The 18159-nt window shown below is 32.4% G+C and overlaps 1 protein-coding gene across 4 annotated transcripts in view; it reads right to left on the bottom strand.

Annotated features, from left to right (window-relative positions):
* Positions 1-18159, bottom strand: part of if (integrin subunit alpha inflated) — a 104664-nt gene that overhangs the window by 49159 nt on the left and 37346 nt on the right. For all 4 annotated transcript variants that reach the window (XM_090105056.1, XM_090105052.1, XM_090105054.1 and 1 more), the window contains exon 3: positions 5599-5696. In XM_090105056.1, the coding sequence (XP_089961182.1) occupies positions 5599-5696 (98 nt within the window). The remainder of the gene's footprint in view (positions 1-5598; positions 5697-18159) is intronic.

Raw genomic sequence — 18159 nt, 5'->3', positions numbered from 1 at the left:
TAGAAACAATTAGCTGCTGTAGTGCTAATGTACTTCTCAAATCTCAGATTCTCATCAAAAACGATGCCAAGATTTCTAACCTCCTCAACACGCTGTATAGGTACCCCGTCTATGTGTAAAAGTACGGATGGCAGCTTATTTTTTATTATTTTGACAGTAGAAGGGGTCCCGAGTATCATATATTTGGTCTTATTGGGGTTGAGAACAAGAGAGTTATTTTCCGACCACATTCGAATTGAATCCAAGTCTGAATTTAGCTTTTCTTCTGCTATTTGCGTCTCATGTGGGCAGAATGAAATATATAACTGCACATCGTCCGCATAGATGTGGTACCGACACGATTTTATTCGCGTCACTATGTCTGCACTGTACAGTATATATAACAGAGGCCCCAAAATAGATCCTTGAGGAACTCCTCGTGTTACCACTTTACATTCAGAGAGCATAATTCTACCATCCTCCTCTGCAACTGAAACAGTCTGAGTTCGTGACGATAGGTAGCTATTGAACCACTTTACGGTCAATGAGCTTAGACCGTAATATGTGAGTTTAGATAGTAGCAAAGGCACGTTTATGGTTTCAAATGCTCGCGTGTAGTCCAGTAATACCAGGAACGTACCCTTGCCCTCATCTTGAGCCGATAATATATCGTCTACTACGTCCGTTATGGCTGTTGCAGTACTTTTGTTTTTTCTAAAACCAGACTGACGATCTGGAAGTATATTATTGGTCTCTAAGAACTTCATTAACTGCTTATACACTATTTTTTCAATGACCTTGGAAAGGCAAGGCAGTATACTTATTGGCCGAAGGTCCTTCAGGTCTTGTGGATTATTAATTTTCGGTGCAGGATGAACGAGAGCGCTTTTCCATAAACCAGGGAAAATGCCAGTGTTCAGAGATTCATTAATAATATACGTCAGTATTGGCAAGGTAGATGGTAATGTGGATTTAAACATGTCCAAAGATATGTCATCAATTCCAATGGCTTGTGACTTCAGTTCCTTTAAAGTGCTAAACACCAATGACTCATTTACGTTCGTAAAATTAAAAATAGCATCACTGTGTCGATTAAATTCATAATATGTTAATATGGAAAGATGTAATTGGTCTTTACCAGGGACATTTAGAAAGTGGCTATTTAACACATTGGGATTACTGAGATGAGAAGGTAACAATGAATCCTTTTTAGGATTGATGGTAACATTGTCTTTTATATGTTTCCACATGATCTTAGGTTTGTTTGAATTAGAATTAATGTATGAATTAAAGTAAGCCTGTTTTTCACGATTTAAAGCTAAGCTGGTGAATTTTTTTAAATCCTTGTAATAATGTTTGTGTGCATCCTCCTTAGTAAGACGCGCTCGCGCGCGCTTTCAGAGCATTTCCCGGGGATTTTCCGGATGTTTTCCAGACATTTTCCGGACATTTCCCTGGCATTTTCCGGGGATTTTCCAGACATTTTCCGAGCATTTCCCGGGGATTTTCCGGATGTTTTCCAGACATTTTCCGGACATTTCTCTGGCATTTTCCGGGGATTTTCCAGACATTTTCCGGGGATTTTCCCACGGTTTTTCCGGAAATTTCCACGCATTTTCCGAGCATTTCCCAGGCATTTTCCGGTTATTTTCCGGGAATTTCCCAGGCTTTTCCGGGGATTTTCCGAGCATTTTCCGGACATTTCCCTGGCATTTTCCGGGGATTTTACAGACATTTCCCGGGGATCTTACGAGCATTTCCCGGACATTTTCCGGACATTTTCACGCATTTTCCGAGCATTTCCCAGGCATTTTCCGGTTATTTTCCGGGAATTTCCCAGGCTTTTCCGGGGATTTTCCGAGCATTTCCCGGGGATTTTCCAGACATTTACAAAAAAAGAAAAAGAAAGCTAAAATCTTTCATATTAAATGTAGGTATATGGGATATTCATATTTCATACTTAATGTATGGGAGGGTTTAAAGATAATTTTTTTGATATTTCTCGATTTATTTTTAAAAATTTATTACCGCCATTTTACTCATTAGGTTAAGTACTTTCGATATCAGTTTAAAGTTTTTTGTTATCTGTGATACTTACGGAAAAATCGCCTGTGCACAATTAACGAATACACCCTGTATAATGATGCGCTCAAACTGTTAATCTACATTTAATTTAGATTATTATTTGAATTACTAAGTAATGTAGAATTTAAATCAAATTCATGTTTTCCTCAGATTTACGATGTCCTCCGATTTTAAGATTTTCTTATCAGAGTATTCAATTTTAATGTAGTTTATTTTTATAAGAGACAATTAAGCTGAACTTGGTCCTTGATTATGCTGAACTTGGTCCTTTTTGGCGATACGGGGGCACTTTCATATTACATTGATTTATTTTTTGTTTTATTTTATTATTGTTTTCCATTTCTTTTTTGTATGTTTTTGTTTTGCTTTTATTAATGTTTTGTGATGATTGTGTCTTACTGATTGCCGAATAAACGTATTTTCTTTCTTTCTTTCTTTCTTTCTTTCTTAAGAACATTCAAAAATAAAGTGTCACGTATTTTTTTTAAACGACGAATGACGAAAAACGACGTAATCGCGGACGAAGTCGCGGGCAACAGCTAGTTCATAATACATAATTATATCATTTATTAAATTTATGCCTCTGAACCAAATAAGGAATATTATTTTTAAAGACCTAGCGATAAAGAGTGTTGATTGATTATGTAATTATTTTTTAGCAGTTAGTAAAGTATAATATTATTTGAATTATTGCAGATGCTTCCTAAAGATACTATGTCAAGTTCTATAGTTTTCTTAGCTCTACAAAAGAAACGCGCTTATGCAAGTGCGGTTAACGCGACGGATACGACGCGATATCTAACGATTTATCGCATGGTGTGTTTGCAATTATAATCGCTGATGTGTCGCCGATATGCGTTGATACCGCTTTGCAGAAAAATGTATATTTAAAGGGAGAGCTTCGCATAGTGGTAAGTGCATTTTTCTTATTATTTTTGTTCGTAAGAAAAATATGAAATAAATATGTAATTCGCATCATACTGTAAATCAATCTCTTATACTACATACTGTTATTAACTGTATTTTAGTTAGGTTAATGCTAGAAAAAGTAAAATGAAAGAAGAGACACAGTCAACTGCCAATACCCATGAGTAAAATATCATATCATTGAACTATGAGGTCGTAATTTCTAATTAAATAACCACTTTAACTTTATGTGTGCAAACGTTATGAAAAATGCAATCTTCTTGAAAAAGCTTAATGGCGTGAGAATGCAATGGGATAAGAATAAAATCATCAACAGCATGTGGTGGGCATACAGACGAGCTTAGCTTGCGATTTGTTATAAATAAACGATTGCAACAAAAACTCGATCGAGCCAACAATTATAAGTTTACATAGCGCTTTAAATGTACAGGGTGTGTTTATTTAACAGTGATATAAGAATTTTACAGCAAGTATCCTACTTCTAACTATCCTTATGTAAAAACGTGTAAAAAGGTGTGCTAACGAAAATATTTTATTCATTCCAAATTTAATTTTCATCCGTTTCTACAGGGAATATATCTTAAAAACAGTTTGTTTATCGAGATAATTACTGTTATCAATTTAACAACCGATAATCACCACTTAACATAAAACACAAAATCGTGTAGCTAAAACATGGCATAATTTAATAATCAATCGATATTTAAAATACGTCTTCAAACAGCAATTAAAAATCACCTCACGTAAACCCAAATTAATCGCACATAAATACAGAACAGCCTGTAACACTTATACAGCATCGGGCATTCCGCACACGTTGATTGCAAATGGAATAAAACTGCTAAACAAATTGCAACAACAGTCTGAGAAGGTCCCGTTTTTGCACTAATTCGGCATACCCCAATAAAAATTCCTCCGCATATGGGCACAGGGCAAAAACGTCCGCAGCTTGAGTGATCTCTGGGAATGCAAAAAGTGAGCCAATGAAAACGAGCCGACGGCGGCGGTATGAATAAATGCTCGTAAACGCGCTAATTTTCCTCGTCGAATCGTGTGTTGTAAATGGGACATTTATTATGCATGTGATAGATTCGTATTTAATGATATCTAATAACGTGAATATAGATATTAATGCACGTCAGTTTAAATTATCTATAGGTAATAAATATAAAATGCAGCATTTTCAGCAGGTTCATAAGTCTGTATCGGAAGGTAGATACCTCCTCGTTTATAAGTTGTTATTCCGTGTAACTTTTGTAATCACACTAGAGTCATGACAGTAATTTATTTTTAATTGACTAATACTAATAATAATAATTATGTATATGGATACTTTATCTGAAATAAATGAAAGAAATAAATAAATAAATAAAATAAATAAATACCCTTCAACTTCCTGATTCTACGAAAGATTCTTAACGTAGTTATTGTCAGAGTAATGAGATTCTACGCTCAGATTCATCTCATAATATCTAACTACCTCGTGTCTATCCACATATAAATCATAAAAAAGAAACTCACTCTCTTCAAACTGTCTTTAGCCTAAATTACTTAAAAAATGTTCCACGAATACAACTAATAAAAGTAATGAGCTGCACCAATTAGTTTTATTCTTATAAAACCTCGTACAAAGTCTACATAGGTAATGTAATGACACACATTTGACCCATGGGTTTGACCCGACACAGATTTTTATTATCAGTATCAAGTCGTAAAAGTAACCCCATTATGGCCAGGAATGACCCACTTACAAATACCAAGCTTCTAATGATGCGTTTGACAAATTGCTTCGAGTTAAGGTCACAAGAGTATAGTATTATATTATCTGTACAAGTATTGATAGTACTGTTTTAATTAGCGAGCCTATTGTTGATGACGTTATTGTGAAATTGTTTGATTGTCATGCTTTGTAAAGAAAAGTTATAATTTAAAAAGACAAAGAAAAGTTTCCCCTCTTACGATGATATTTATGTTCAATTAAAATGTATACCTCGTCGTTTCATAGTGTATCATGAAAAATTGAATACACAACATAAAAATATATATCTATAGAACACGAACGGAGAAACAATATCACACAATATCCCGAAGGTTTTTCTTTTGTTATTTTTTGCTCCAAAATGAGATTATTAGCCATACTTATTAGATAATATTTAAGTACATATTCTTACAATTCGGAAGTGATTCGTCACTTTAGCCTTCAAATATCTACCATAACTTTTGTTCTACATTACACATAAAAATGGTTGGTAAATGACAAGTCTATCAAGCGACTGGGCGCAGCAGGAAAGGGTGTAGTCGTCCCATAAACTTTATAGGTCACTCTTATGGGGTCACCGTCTTCGCAAATGCCATTGCTTTGAAACAATGCTGATATGATAAAGATATTTAAACTTAAAATCTATATAATAAATAGAATGAGACTTTGATACACTTTTTAAACGATATTTGAGATTTTGACTGGATTACATTAAGCTTTTTTTTAACTCAAGCTGTTTCGCTTCATTTATTTACTCTAATTTCATTCTTAGTTATCATTCTCATATCTCAGTTTTACTACTACAAATTTTACCGTGTTCTATTATACAAGAATTATAAAAATCTTACCACAATGGGTCCATTTCTTCCAGTGCTAGTGAGAGTCGCACCAAACCACTGGTTGGACTTCTGGTCGATCTGCCGATGAGAACTGTCCACGTTGTTATCTGTAACAATATTAAGAGAAATCATTAGTAACAATAATTTAGCATTTAAAGTGGCAAGTAATTTTAGTAACTTATTGTTTTACTTAGGTAATTTGTTTAGTTGGATATTAAGAGCAGAATAAGCTAAGACATTTAAAGTCATTTCGTCGAGAAACTTAAAATGATTAAAATCAAATATACAAGTGCCTAAAATAAATTACAAGAAAAACAATAAAACGATATTCGGAAGTGCCGGATGCGTATCCTCATCCTTAAGATTCCGAGAACATAGTATAAAACAGACATAACCATAATTCATTCTCTGAAATAATATTTACGATACATAATTGTTTGATGCACCATTTTAGATTCAGTTAATATGAAAAACTAGCTTTCCGCCCGCGGCTTCGTCCGCGTTTTCAAAGTAAAACTGGATTTCCGGGATAAAACCTATCCTATGTGTTAATCCAAGATATCCTCTATATGTGTGCTAAATTTCATTGTAATCGGTTAAGTTATAAGTAGTATATGCGTGAAAGAGTAACAAACACACACACACATCCTCACAAACTTTCGCATTTATAATAGTAGTAGGATACACTGTATTTATGAAGAATACACTGTATGTATAAATTTTAGATTATATTCAATGAATTCAAAAAAGGTACACCCAGATTACAGGCTATAATGATAAAATTAATCAACTGTGTCTTCGCCGAAATCCAAAATTATGTAAAATATAAAGATTTTATCAATCAACATAAAACCATCAGACGTCGTATCGATTAAAAGATTGGATATGATAAGAATATCGATTTTATATCAGAGTATGAGTGAAAAATCACTGGCAATAACTTAATTTAATGCCCAGGAGGCAAAATATTTCATTTTCGAAGCAAAAATTCAATGGATATGCCTTTTAGCGGAGCGCGTTTCCATTGTACGATAATCGTAAAATATAACATATTATTATAATTTTAGTATTAGTAATTTAAAAATAATTCATAATATTATGATGTATTAGCAAAAATATTTTTACGGGATTTCAGGTGACTGACTAAAAACCGTATAAATACCTAAGTACATTCTAAAACAATTCCGAAATAGTTCCAAATTTTTTAAAACAATAAAATAAGTTAATAATTTGAGCAATTTCTAAAATAATGTATATTTATTTTTAATTTTAAGATTTATTTTTTTGCGTTTTTTTTTTATAATTATTGTGATCACGTAAGTCGTAATATAATGGGCACTCTCATTCGTGACGATCGTTTAAAAGTATGTTAAAGATTGCTTGTACAGTTAAAAGGCAGTTATGATTTGTATTTAAGTGAAAACGTTAATTATTTTTAATTATTTCGGAAACTAGAGGCGTGGCCTTAACCGATGATGGATGTAAATAGGTTGTTGTAAAAATTTATTACGAAGCCACGTGCTTATTAATTGTATTTTATTGTAAAAGGTTTATATGTGCATTCTTGATGAAGAAATTTATAGCAATATTATCTTTACAAGCACTATTGCTTTGATTAAATTGAGTGTATGTTCTAAATAAAATGTTCTGTTCGAATAAATATTTCAATCATAACATTACATTTGCGAGAGTCCAATTTATTGAATACTAGCAGTCCGCCCCGGCTTCGCCCGTGGTACGTGTTTACGTTTTCTCTACGTAAAAACCATCCTCGTACTTCAAGGAATATAATAAAAAAAAAGAATTATCGAAATCGGTTCAGCCGTTCTCGAGTTATGCGCTTACCAACACATTTTGCGATTCATTTTTATATATAAGACTAGCGGTCCGCCCCGGCTTCGCCCGTGGTACATGTTTACGTTTTCTCTACATAAGAACCATCCTCGTACTTCAAGGAATATAATAAAAAAAGAATTATCGAAATCGGTTCAGCCGTTCTCGAGTTATGCGCTTACCAACACATTTTGCGATTCATTTTTATATATAAGATTATTCATATACATATAGAATGTGACCAAGCCGTAATACAATTTGTAGTTTGTACCCATTAACAAGGTAACATTCATGTAGGTACCTAATTTATTTATTTTTTTAATTCGGTGTAATTTGACACTTAAATTAAGATTAATGTAGATATTTAAAAAAAATAAAAATTATGATGTAATGATAAATGTATACGCGAATAATTTAAAAATTCATGACGTCATAAGGCAATACATGATCATTAGTTATCACCCCGACCTCGTCTCCCCACTACGCTTTAATCGGTTTAGGGATACCCTTTTAACTGATTGTGGACAGCCAAGAAGAATAATAATATTATATTATGTAATATTATTTTTATCATTCTCAGTCTAACATCATCTCGCGAACACGTGCTAAACAAGAGAGATGTTTTCTTAGTTAATAAGTAGTTCCTAGGCGTAGTAATCGTAGACTTTCGAAGGCCCTTGATAAAGCTTATCACATAACAATAATCACAATATTTATTTATGATTAATTAAATAATAATTAATTTTATTGATTAAATAACTTCCACTGTACTAATGCAACTTGTTTTCGGGTTTACTTTTATAAAATTTAAATGTGTCAGCAAATAGTATTTTTTAATAAAATTATGAATAAATGAATTTAATTTCTTGGTTACTTGAACCATTTTATTAATTACATTGTAGATTATTGTAGATTAAAATATTTTCTAACAGTAAAATCTCACTTGTCCACACGACAGTACAGAATGACAAGCCTGTCTCATTAGCCATATCACAAGTTATGTCGCTACAGCTATGTAATGCTCTGACACTTACAAATTGTACTCACATTCGTTTTAGGAAGTCGCTAAACGAATTTGTTTAATGAATCTATTGTTATATGACACCAAGTTTTGTTATATTTAAAAACACAAATGACAAATACAAAAAATCGTATAAAATCAAACAGCATTATTGAATCTCTTGCTTTCACGTTTGGAAATGCGTAAACATTATGAAAAGTTAAATTAAATTAAATTAAAAAAAAATTAAATTAAATTAATAAAAAGATATACGATTGACGAAAGATTGCAATTAAATCGATTTTGTTTTTATGCATGAAATTCTCAAAATTAGAATGATTCGAGTAATTTTTTAGCAAACTATATGCACAATAAATACAATAGGTAATTTAATTGCATAAACAAAGTATGAAGGTGAATAATATTCTAAGTTTAATCCAATAAAACTTGTTTATAAAGTGGTCAAGTAGGTACATCTAGGTAATAATTTCGAAAATAAATAAAATTATTATGACGCATAATATTGTATTTACATTACTGTAAACTAAAAGCACTAAGTATAACTTAGATGCATTAAGTCTAGTCTAGACAGAAGCCGTATAAAGCTTGCTGTCGAAGCTCAGTGATTTTAGTATAAATTCTGTTATGATTTAAAAATAGCTCCTAGTACAGACATGATCATTTAAAGAAATGGATTTAATTTTATGATATAACAAGCTGTCCGTGTAGAGTTTAATAAAAGTACAGTTGTTACACAATATTCTCTCTTTTTAAATATGAAAGAAGTATTCAATAGAAAACTTTAAAAAATTAAATTCATAAACTGAAAAAAAAAATAATGCACAACTAAACCACGATTTTAATATTTATTATTGTGAACATAGTACGAAAAAAAAAAGAAAACAGACAACATTGGCAAGATTAAATTTAAACAAGCCAAACTGGTTAGAAATATCGAAACCTTCACAAACTTCTAAATATTACCTAAATGCCTAATTAAATAAATTACGTTACAGCAATAAAGACACTTACACACTATCACCCTAATTTGGCACGTGTGAAACAGCTTTACAAAAGCACATGGCGTGAGTCACGGGGAAAACACGACATTTCTCCACGCTATGGCACGCGATATTAGTCATAACATGGTCGACATGCCTTATCTTACATGTCACATTATTGATTTTAGAAAGTATTGTCTTGTGACACTGAATTATTGCAGTTTAACTAAATGTGCCAATAAGTAAATAGACTGTAGATAAATGAGAAGATACACATGTACTAGAGTGGAGACCGCGGCTTGGCAAACGTAGCGTAGGACGCCCTGCTACAAGGTGGAGTGACGACATCCGCAGGGTTGCTGGGCAAAACTGGCGACAACGAGCGAATGACCGGGCTCAATGGCGTGCCATGACTGAGGCCTATGTCCAGCAGTGGACAAACATGGGCTGCTAATAATGATGATGATGAAATGAGAAGATACACAATATTAACTTTTGGGAATGGGGATGTAAGTTGAAGGGGTCGTATTTCATTCTAGCATTTTAAATAGGTAAAAACATACAGGCATATTACTCATCTATAGTTTATTTGTTAGTTTGTTTGAAAGCACTAATCTCAGGAACTAGGTCCGATTTGAAAAATTCTTTCGGTGTTAAATATCGAGCAAAGCTAAAGGCTAAACATTATCACGTCAAGACCAACTGGAGCGGAGCAATGCAGGTAAAACCACGGGGCACAACTAGTCTACTATATGTCTGAAACTTTAAAGTTGGTCAGCACAAGCCCTGTATTTAAAAGATCAATATCAAACTTTTAAATATATTTCATCATCATGATAAATTCGTTTTGAAATCACTCACAGTGTTTAATTACCCACCGAAACACGGCCAACATTTCACGAACAAGACATTAAACCGCGGCGAATGTAATTAATAAAATACTTAAAATGATAAAGTAAATACAATTTTGATTTCCATACAAGCCATGTATGTCCGTCGAAAGCTCTTGAAGCGATATGTATCACGATTCCTTTAATGGCATGCATTATACTGCAACCAGTAAATTATAGTCTTTTTATTGTTCTTATCTTTCTTATAAGAAATTAACGGAGGCCACAATAGCGCGGCAATTTCTTTGATATACAGGGTGTTCAATGTTTGGTTAATGGATTGGTAAGACTCTTACGGTAAGAGGATAAAGACTTGAAATAGAAAATTCTGACTCAGATTATATTTTACCTACATGGGCATTTCCATAAATTATGAAGAATGTCAAAATCTAGTCCCAGTGTTTTTTTTCTTCCTTATTGAACAATAAAACTGAACACTATAGCTTGGAAAAAAACGCTAACATTTTTGTTTGTAATTTTGAGAGCAGCCTGTATAAAAATAATAACTAACGATACCCTTCATTAAGACATTAAATTTCGACGTCGATTTGTTAACAACGACAGTTGTAATTAAACCATTCGACTTATATCGGTCGCCATTTTGAGAAACTTATCTGATGACAGGACTCGGAGTGATTTTAAAATGTCTTCGGATGTGATGAAATTATGATTGAGACGTTTGATTGGTGGAAAGCAATCAATTGATATGAAATTAAGTAGCATTTCATTTTAAACGCTTGGATTTGAATGTATATCGACACAGTTATTACCTACAATGGACGTGATTGTTAAGCTGAAACATTACTGAAAAGCTTTTAAGTTTAATAACACAAAAAATAGTTTGTAAGAAATTAGATATTAGTTAGTTCTTTAAAGAAACGAATCTTCAATGGCGGCGCTTATCATTCCCTCTCGCTCACACACGGCCGTACGGTATGCAAAAAAAAAATGGAAAAATAAAATCACTAAAATGTATTTGATTTTCCCTATAATAGTTTTTATCATAAATTTACAATGACAATTATGCATTTGCGAAAGTAAATAATGTTTTATTGGAATTTGACAAAATATGTTCTTTGGGAAAAGTTGTTCAGTTTTATGGGCTTATTACAAGTATTATGGGGATTTTATTACATTCTGTATACGTAAATATGATAATTCATATAAATACACAAATACAATAACAAAAAAGTTTGTCAACAAACAATTTGAAATAATTAATAAAATAATTATCAATTTACGTTATTTTTATTTTCTTTTTTGATGATCCTACCATCTGTCAAAGTCAGCTTTGGCCGCCATTGAAGATTCGTTTCTTTATTGAACTGACTAATAGTTACACTTTTAATTCGTCTGTATGGATAATAGAATTATTGCAATTATTTTTAATTGCTCTACTCAGTATAAAAACGTGAAAACAACAGACTTGTATAAAATACTAAACACAGCCTATATGTTTTGTTTTTTTATTAATTAAGTAATTATAATAGTGACTTCCTATTTTTAGCATAAATATTAATGTTTTGCTCTGTTCATAATATTTGAACACTGATTTAAAAATACTTATTCCTATCTATTCCTAAAGGTTCTTTAGCAAGCATTATATTGCAAACCTTTATACATATATTAAAAACAATAATTTTGTTTCATATAACCATATTATTTCGGTAACACACTCACGACTCACTCAACCGAATCATTGCCATGGCATTGTATAATTTGTAATAATTTCATCGAATTGAACGTAGGCGTCCCTAGGGTGTGGGGCCAGATTGGTGATATTACGAAATTGATACATTACATTTTGTTACTTAATTATGACGAAGAATTATATTTTAGTCAATCATTCAACAACTAACTATTAAGTATGATAGTGTCTAATCTGTATCTAATTATTGGCCTAGAAAGAAATATTAATAGTTATAAAATCTTTGGTAGAATACAGCGACCTCTACAAAATAATTAGATACGTCGTAATATGTCTCAACAGAATACAAGCAAAAATACCAACGCGACTCTCGTCATAAAAAGATTAAAAAGTTTTAATGGTCGATGAAACACGAAATGACGTCACGCAATGATAAACACACATCAAAGTATTCATTATGTCTGTACGTTATTTATATTTTCGGAGGGATTCACCCTCTCGATCCGGATAATTATCACAGGTGTGCCAGTGCACAGGCCATTAGTTAAAAACGCGTGTAAAACATTGTTTATAATTAAAAAGTTTTAAATTGTATCTGTACAATGTACATGCTAGAACTGATTTCGCGTCCGCGTCGGTGCGTAAATTACTATCTCATCACCTTAGTAAGGTAACCTTACGTTTAATTAAAACAGCAAAAGTTTAGATGTTAAGGTATTACTCTATCACCCCAAAAGATCACACCATAGTACCCTAACGTATTTCACATGGCCTCGAATCTAAATCAAGAAATCTGCAAATCAATTTTCAACATCCATCATGTAGAATGTACATACTTCACTATACCCTGAAATGTTTACGTTCAAAGCACAATAACCTTTAATAATTGCGCAAACACATGCATCACATAAACAGAAGTCGTGGGATCGGTTTAAAAACTCCAATAAGATCATTACTCCTACCGTAATCTAAAAACAATTTAACTCGAACATCGATAAAACTGTAATTTCGAGTTCAATACATATTTATTCTAATTTCCATCCGCTATATTGTTCTAGCAAACAATAAACTCCAGAGGCATCGGTGCGCTGCGCGTGCGCAACGATCACAGAACCTGTCCTCGAGGGCTTTGCTGGTGCATGGCGTATGTCTCCGATGATTTCCACAAATATTTGACGTGTAATCGAATATCAAAGGAAAAATATTTCTTGATCTGTATTTGTATTGCCTTGGTTACGATTAATTTATATTCTGTGTTTTATTAATACAGCTAGTTGACAAGTCTTCATGGTAAAGTAAGTATACATTCTACTCGTTATGACCTAGTTTTATTCGATACAATATGAAACTTATTTTTATGTTAGATCAACAATGATGCAATACTCATATCTTATTTTGATTAAATTTTATTGAAACGAGTCGTCATTCAAAAAAATTATCAATGAGAACACGACATTAGAACTTCTATCGTTATTCTACTAACCTCATGAGTACATGCTCAAAATCAACTAACAACCAAATACCTCCAATCAATCAAGCAATGAGTAGGAAGCGTGTGTTATTTGAGCATCAATTAACAACAAGTGGTTGGGTAATTCATTCAATTCAAGACCAATTGCGCCCGGATTGACCGCGGAAATAATAGACCATCAGTCGCGTGTTGTCAAAACTTTGGGAATTGTCCAATTGTTACTGTTCTAATTTAATAAATCAACGTAAGGGGGACATGTGAGGGCTTCTCGATGTGTTCTGTGTGGTAAGGTTTGTTTATTAGTTATATAGAGTTAGAAATGTTGTGACAAGATCGTATGGTGAGGAAAGTGGCGAAGAATAATATCTTCATTCTTCGCTTACGACGAAGATAAGTCTGAAACTTGGAAGCAATTATAGGGCTATTTGTACAAAATTTTAATTCTCCTAAATAGTCCTCGCATCTGTTATGGATAAATCATATTTTTATGAGTCCTTAATAACATTAATGGACTTGTTTATAATGAAGTAAAAAGGAAAAAAATATTTTGATGGAGAAAACACTTATAAACGATCGTATATTAATTGCAATCTATGTCGTGACCATGTTCTATATCCAAACGCTTCGGTTGCATCAACACCTAATTGATTCAATATATTCGCATCTCATTGTCGGCCATAAGTTAATCAATTTTAAGTAGAATTGCATGCAATATCAATAAAGAAGTCAGATGAATACCATGTGTTTTGGGGTCGGTGAACCTGGCCCATCGCGCATAATAAATGGCAATCCTGGAGTAACGCTTGGTTATGCTAAATTGGGAGCATGTTGGAAATTTGTCTTTTAATATGCATAAGATTTATCTAAACATGAAAAAGTTTAAGGATGATTATCACCAGGGAAATATTACATACGCAATTTTAAAAGATTTTTTTTAAATTACATATATAGTACTTAAAAGCTGAACTAATGAAAAGATATAAAGAAAAGACGTTTAAAGTGAAAATTAGGGGGGAAAGATCAAAGGGAGCAAAGGTTTAGGTCGTTGGATAATACAAACTTTCCCAAGTTTTCTATATAAATATTAAAAAAATATACTCTGACCAAACCATACAAGGAACAAAGATACAAGAGTTACTGGGTACAAATATGTATAATATTGTACTGCATTGATTTACGCATTATAACGCTCCATGTGTTGCACAGAAATCGAACCCACTGCCAATGTAATGCACTAACACAGAAGACGAATGGGCCACAGGTATCTTTATTGTACGCTTGGAATTCCTTAAACTCTTCAATGGAATTTGGAATTTCAATGGTGCCTTGAATTTTAAGGTCCTTATAAATTTTCAGTAAAAATTTAAATAAAATGCAAGATAATACATCAGCTTTTTTTTTTGCTTTTGGGGCAGAAACAAAAAATAGTTACCTTATAATGTTTATATTCTGATCATTTTTGGCTCATTATCTCAATGCAATTTTTGTCTATCTGCTTAAAATTCATTCAAGCCCGACAGTTTACAATTTCATACTTATAAATAAAATGACAAAGAATTTAAACAAGATAGCCATATTTGATTAAAAGACTGAATTTATCACAAGATGTTAAAAATAACGTGACTAAATACCATAATGTATACAGAATATGAGGAACGATGCAATTAAACTAAAGTATCTTCGATGGAAAATACGCAAGCGTCTTAATGACCTTCTTTGATTAATTCTAACCAATAGTTTATTGAGGACAGTTAATTACTTTATTATTAATGAAGTTACACAGTTTAAACAAACACATTAAAATGAATAGAAGAGATATCGCAAGGCTAATTCTCAAAACAGTCGCTAAAACAAACAAATTGTGTAGCTAACAATGACGACCCTATACCCTCTACGACTGGAAGAAATATATTGTGATGGACATTGTGCTTTTCTAGTAACGATCTGGTATCAGTGCCCTCGAATTTAAATTAATAATTATTTGACTATTTTCCTGTAACAGAAAATTTTGAAACAAATTCTATAGAATTTATAAAAAATGTGAATGATAAAGACTATGACATCACTCCATGTTTTAACTAGGCGTACAAACATTTAGATACAAGTTTTGACAAAACTAGTTTCCTTATAGTCGTTAAACTGTTTACACATTCACGTGTCAATTCAAAAACTTGTTTGCAAATAAAACAGGACTTTTAAAGTTTGTCCAAAAACGGTGAAAGATCTTTTTTGCTATGAGTTGCGACACGCTATTCGATTCTAACATCAACGGTATGGTTTAAAAGGTAAGAAAATCTTACAAGCAGGCTCTATTCATATAATAAAGGGAATATTACTTTATACCGTTACGTGTAATGTAACGGTCTATCATTTAAAATGAAATAAAAAAGGAAATTCAGCTTATATTTGTGATAAACGTAAAATACTAGGTGGGTTCAATGCTCTATGAATATGAAATAGTGGGAAAATCAGTCTGATTCATGCTCTAATAATTTATTTTTAAAAACACTTTTAAAACAATATAAACAAAAATTTAAATAACTTTCATTCAATATGGGTTACCAAAAGTCACAAATAGACAAACATACGAGGTGACCTTTAATTTTCGTATTATTTCGAGTCGAAAATTTACGAAGAAATACTTTTTGTAAACCAACAATTTATTTTGCATTTCGTTTCACATGTCGGTAACAAAAGGAAAAAGAAAGCTGTATGCAAATATTCGGCTTATTGTCTCATTCTCAAGTTCGATCCTTATTTAACTTGGCGAAATAAACAACCTCAAAATGAAGCCTCTTGTAGCAAATTTGTTACCTTTATTTATTTTGCATTTGAACTACTGCAGGGTGAAAATGATTTCAAATAGGTAGAGCTCTTGCCCCTGTCTGTATATCCCGCGCGTCATTAATAATTTTTTTTTTGTTTTTTTTTTCAACTTATATCAATAAATCAAAATTCTGGACCAAGAAATCCCTAAAGCCTTTTTTGTCAACTTTTCTAACTAATTAAGGTTTTCGTCATTTTTACGTATAAAACCAACTCGCACTTGACCAGTTTTATTCATAATTAAATACATGAAACGAAAGACTATGAATGTTTCGCAAATGGCTGCTATTTCGCCCCAAATGTGGTTGTAATCGGAGTATTCGACACTCAATCAACTTGTGGAGTAATCACTGTTAACTTGCTACAATGTTGTAACCTAATTAAACAACGAAGAACACAATTATACTATTACATATTATTTTAACTGCATGAGATGATTTATATAATTCTCTTTTTCCTTGATTTTGAGGTGATATTTGCTATTTGCAATATATGAACATTTTTCTTGATTCGGATTTCAATAAATAATTATAGTTAATTATATTCACGGTATCGTGCATCAAACTTTCCCTACACACCACCCTATGTTTCACCCTTGCAAGTTTTGTCACGATAGCATTTTATAGACCGAGTATTTCTGCAATGTCTAATACTTCATCATTTTAATAATTATTATATTCATTAATTCGTCCAAAAACACATTTAGGATAATTTGTAATTTTTCTGATTCGTTTTCCTATAATTAGGTATCATTTGTCTATTTCTTAGGAATAGTCATAATATTTCCCTTTCCTTTTTTATCTCTTCCGCAAGAACCACAGACAAATCATAATATTTCTAAACCACCTAAACCATGTTAGCCACAGATATTAAAACCATGAACACAGATTATTAAAGTTACATAATTATGGTAATAATCTTAATATTGAACATTTTGACGGTCCCGTCAAACGGGCCGGCGGAAACTGGATCATGTTACGGAAGCCCAGATGACAGATCTTGATTATCATTCATCATTAATTAGGCCCTTCGCTCATGGAGCTACTCAAAAATGACTGAACTAATCAGTAATTACGATTACAAACCAGTTACAAATTGTATCTCGCATACAACGCTACTCAAGTTATAAGGTTTCAGTCACTTGTCAATGTTTGCTCGTTCATTTTTATCATAAAAAACAAAGAAACTCGGGAAACCAGTAGCGTGGAGACCGACACGACGCGTCGCGCGTGATTGGTTGCTAACGCGTTACTCACCAGTTAGTAACTAGTCGCGTCGTGTGCGAATCTCCATAGAACATGTATGGGCTGTGACGCTCAGGCAACTCGTAAGTAATTTGAGTTTGTGACTAGTTCTTTTTGAGTAGCTCCATGAGCGAAGGGCCTTACTCTACTGTGAAATTTTTATAAATAAAAGGATTTTTTTAACGGAATTGACGTTTACCGTTATGGGTGTTATAATTAACGAAATAAATAGGTATAGTGTGTGTTCGAAGTTTTAGAAACATTTAAGGATTCTATAAATATAAAAAGCTCTAAATAATATGATATTTGTTGAAATTTCATGAAAATTATACTCTAGATTATCGAAATAATCTGTTCCATATACAACAATATATCTTACTAGCTTCCCGCCCGCGGCTTCGCCCGCGTTTTCAAAGAAAAACCCGTTCCCGTAGGATTTCCGGGATAAAACCTATCCTATGTCCTTTCTCGGGTATCAAAATATCTCTACACCAAATTTCATGCAAATTGGTTCAGTAGTTAAGGCGTGATTGAGTAACAGACAGACAGACAGAGTTACTTTCGCATTTATAATATTAGTATGGATTACATCTACTTAACAACAAATATTTTCAAAAACCGTTACATAGTTAGCTATCATGATCACCTAACATCTGC

This window comes from Colias eurytheme, chromosome 9, assembly GCF_061535395.1.
Source record: "Colias eurytheme isolate Ceu_HAF_F1 chromosome 9, ilColEury1 Martin Lab GWU primary, whole genome shotgun sequence".
Classification (NCBI taxonomy): Eukaryota; Metazoa; Arthropoda; class Insecta; order Lepidoptera; family Pieridae; genus Colias; species Colias eurytheme.
Note: the sequence above shows the minus strand (reverse complement) of the source record. Positions and strands in the feature narration are given on the sequence as shown.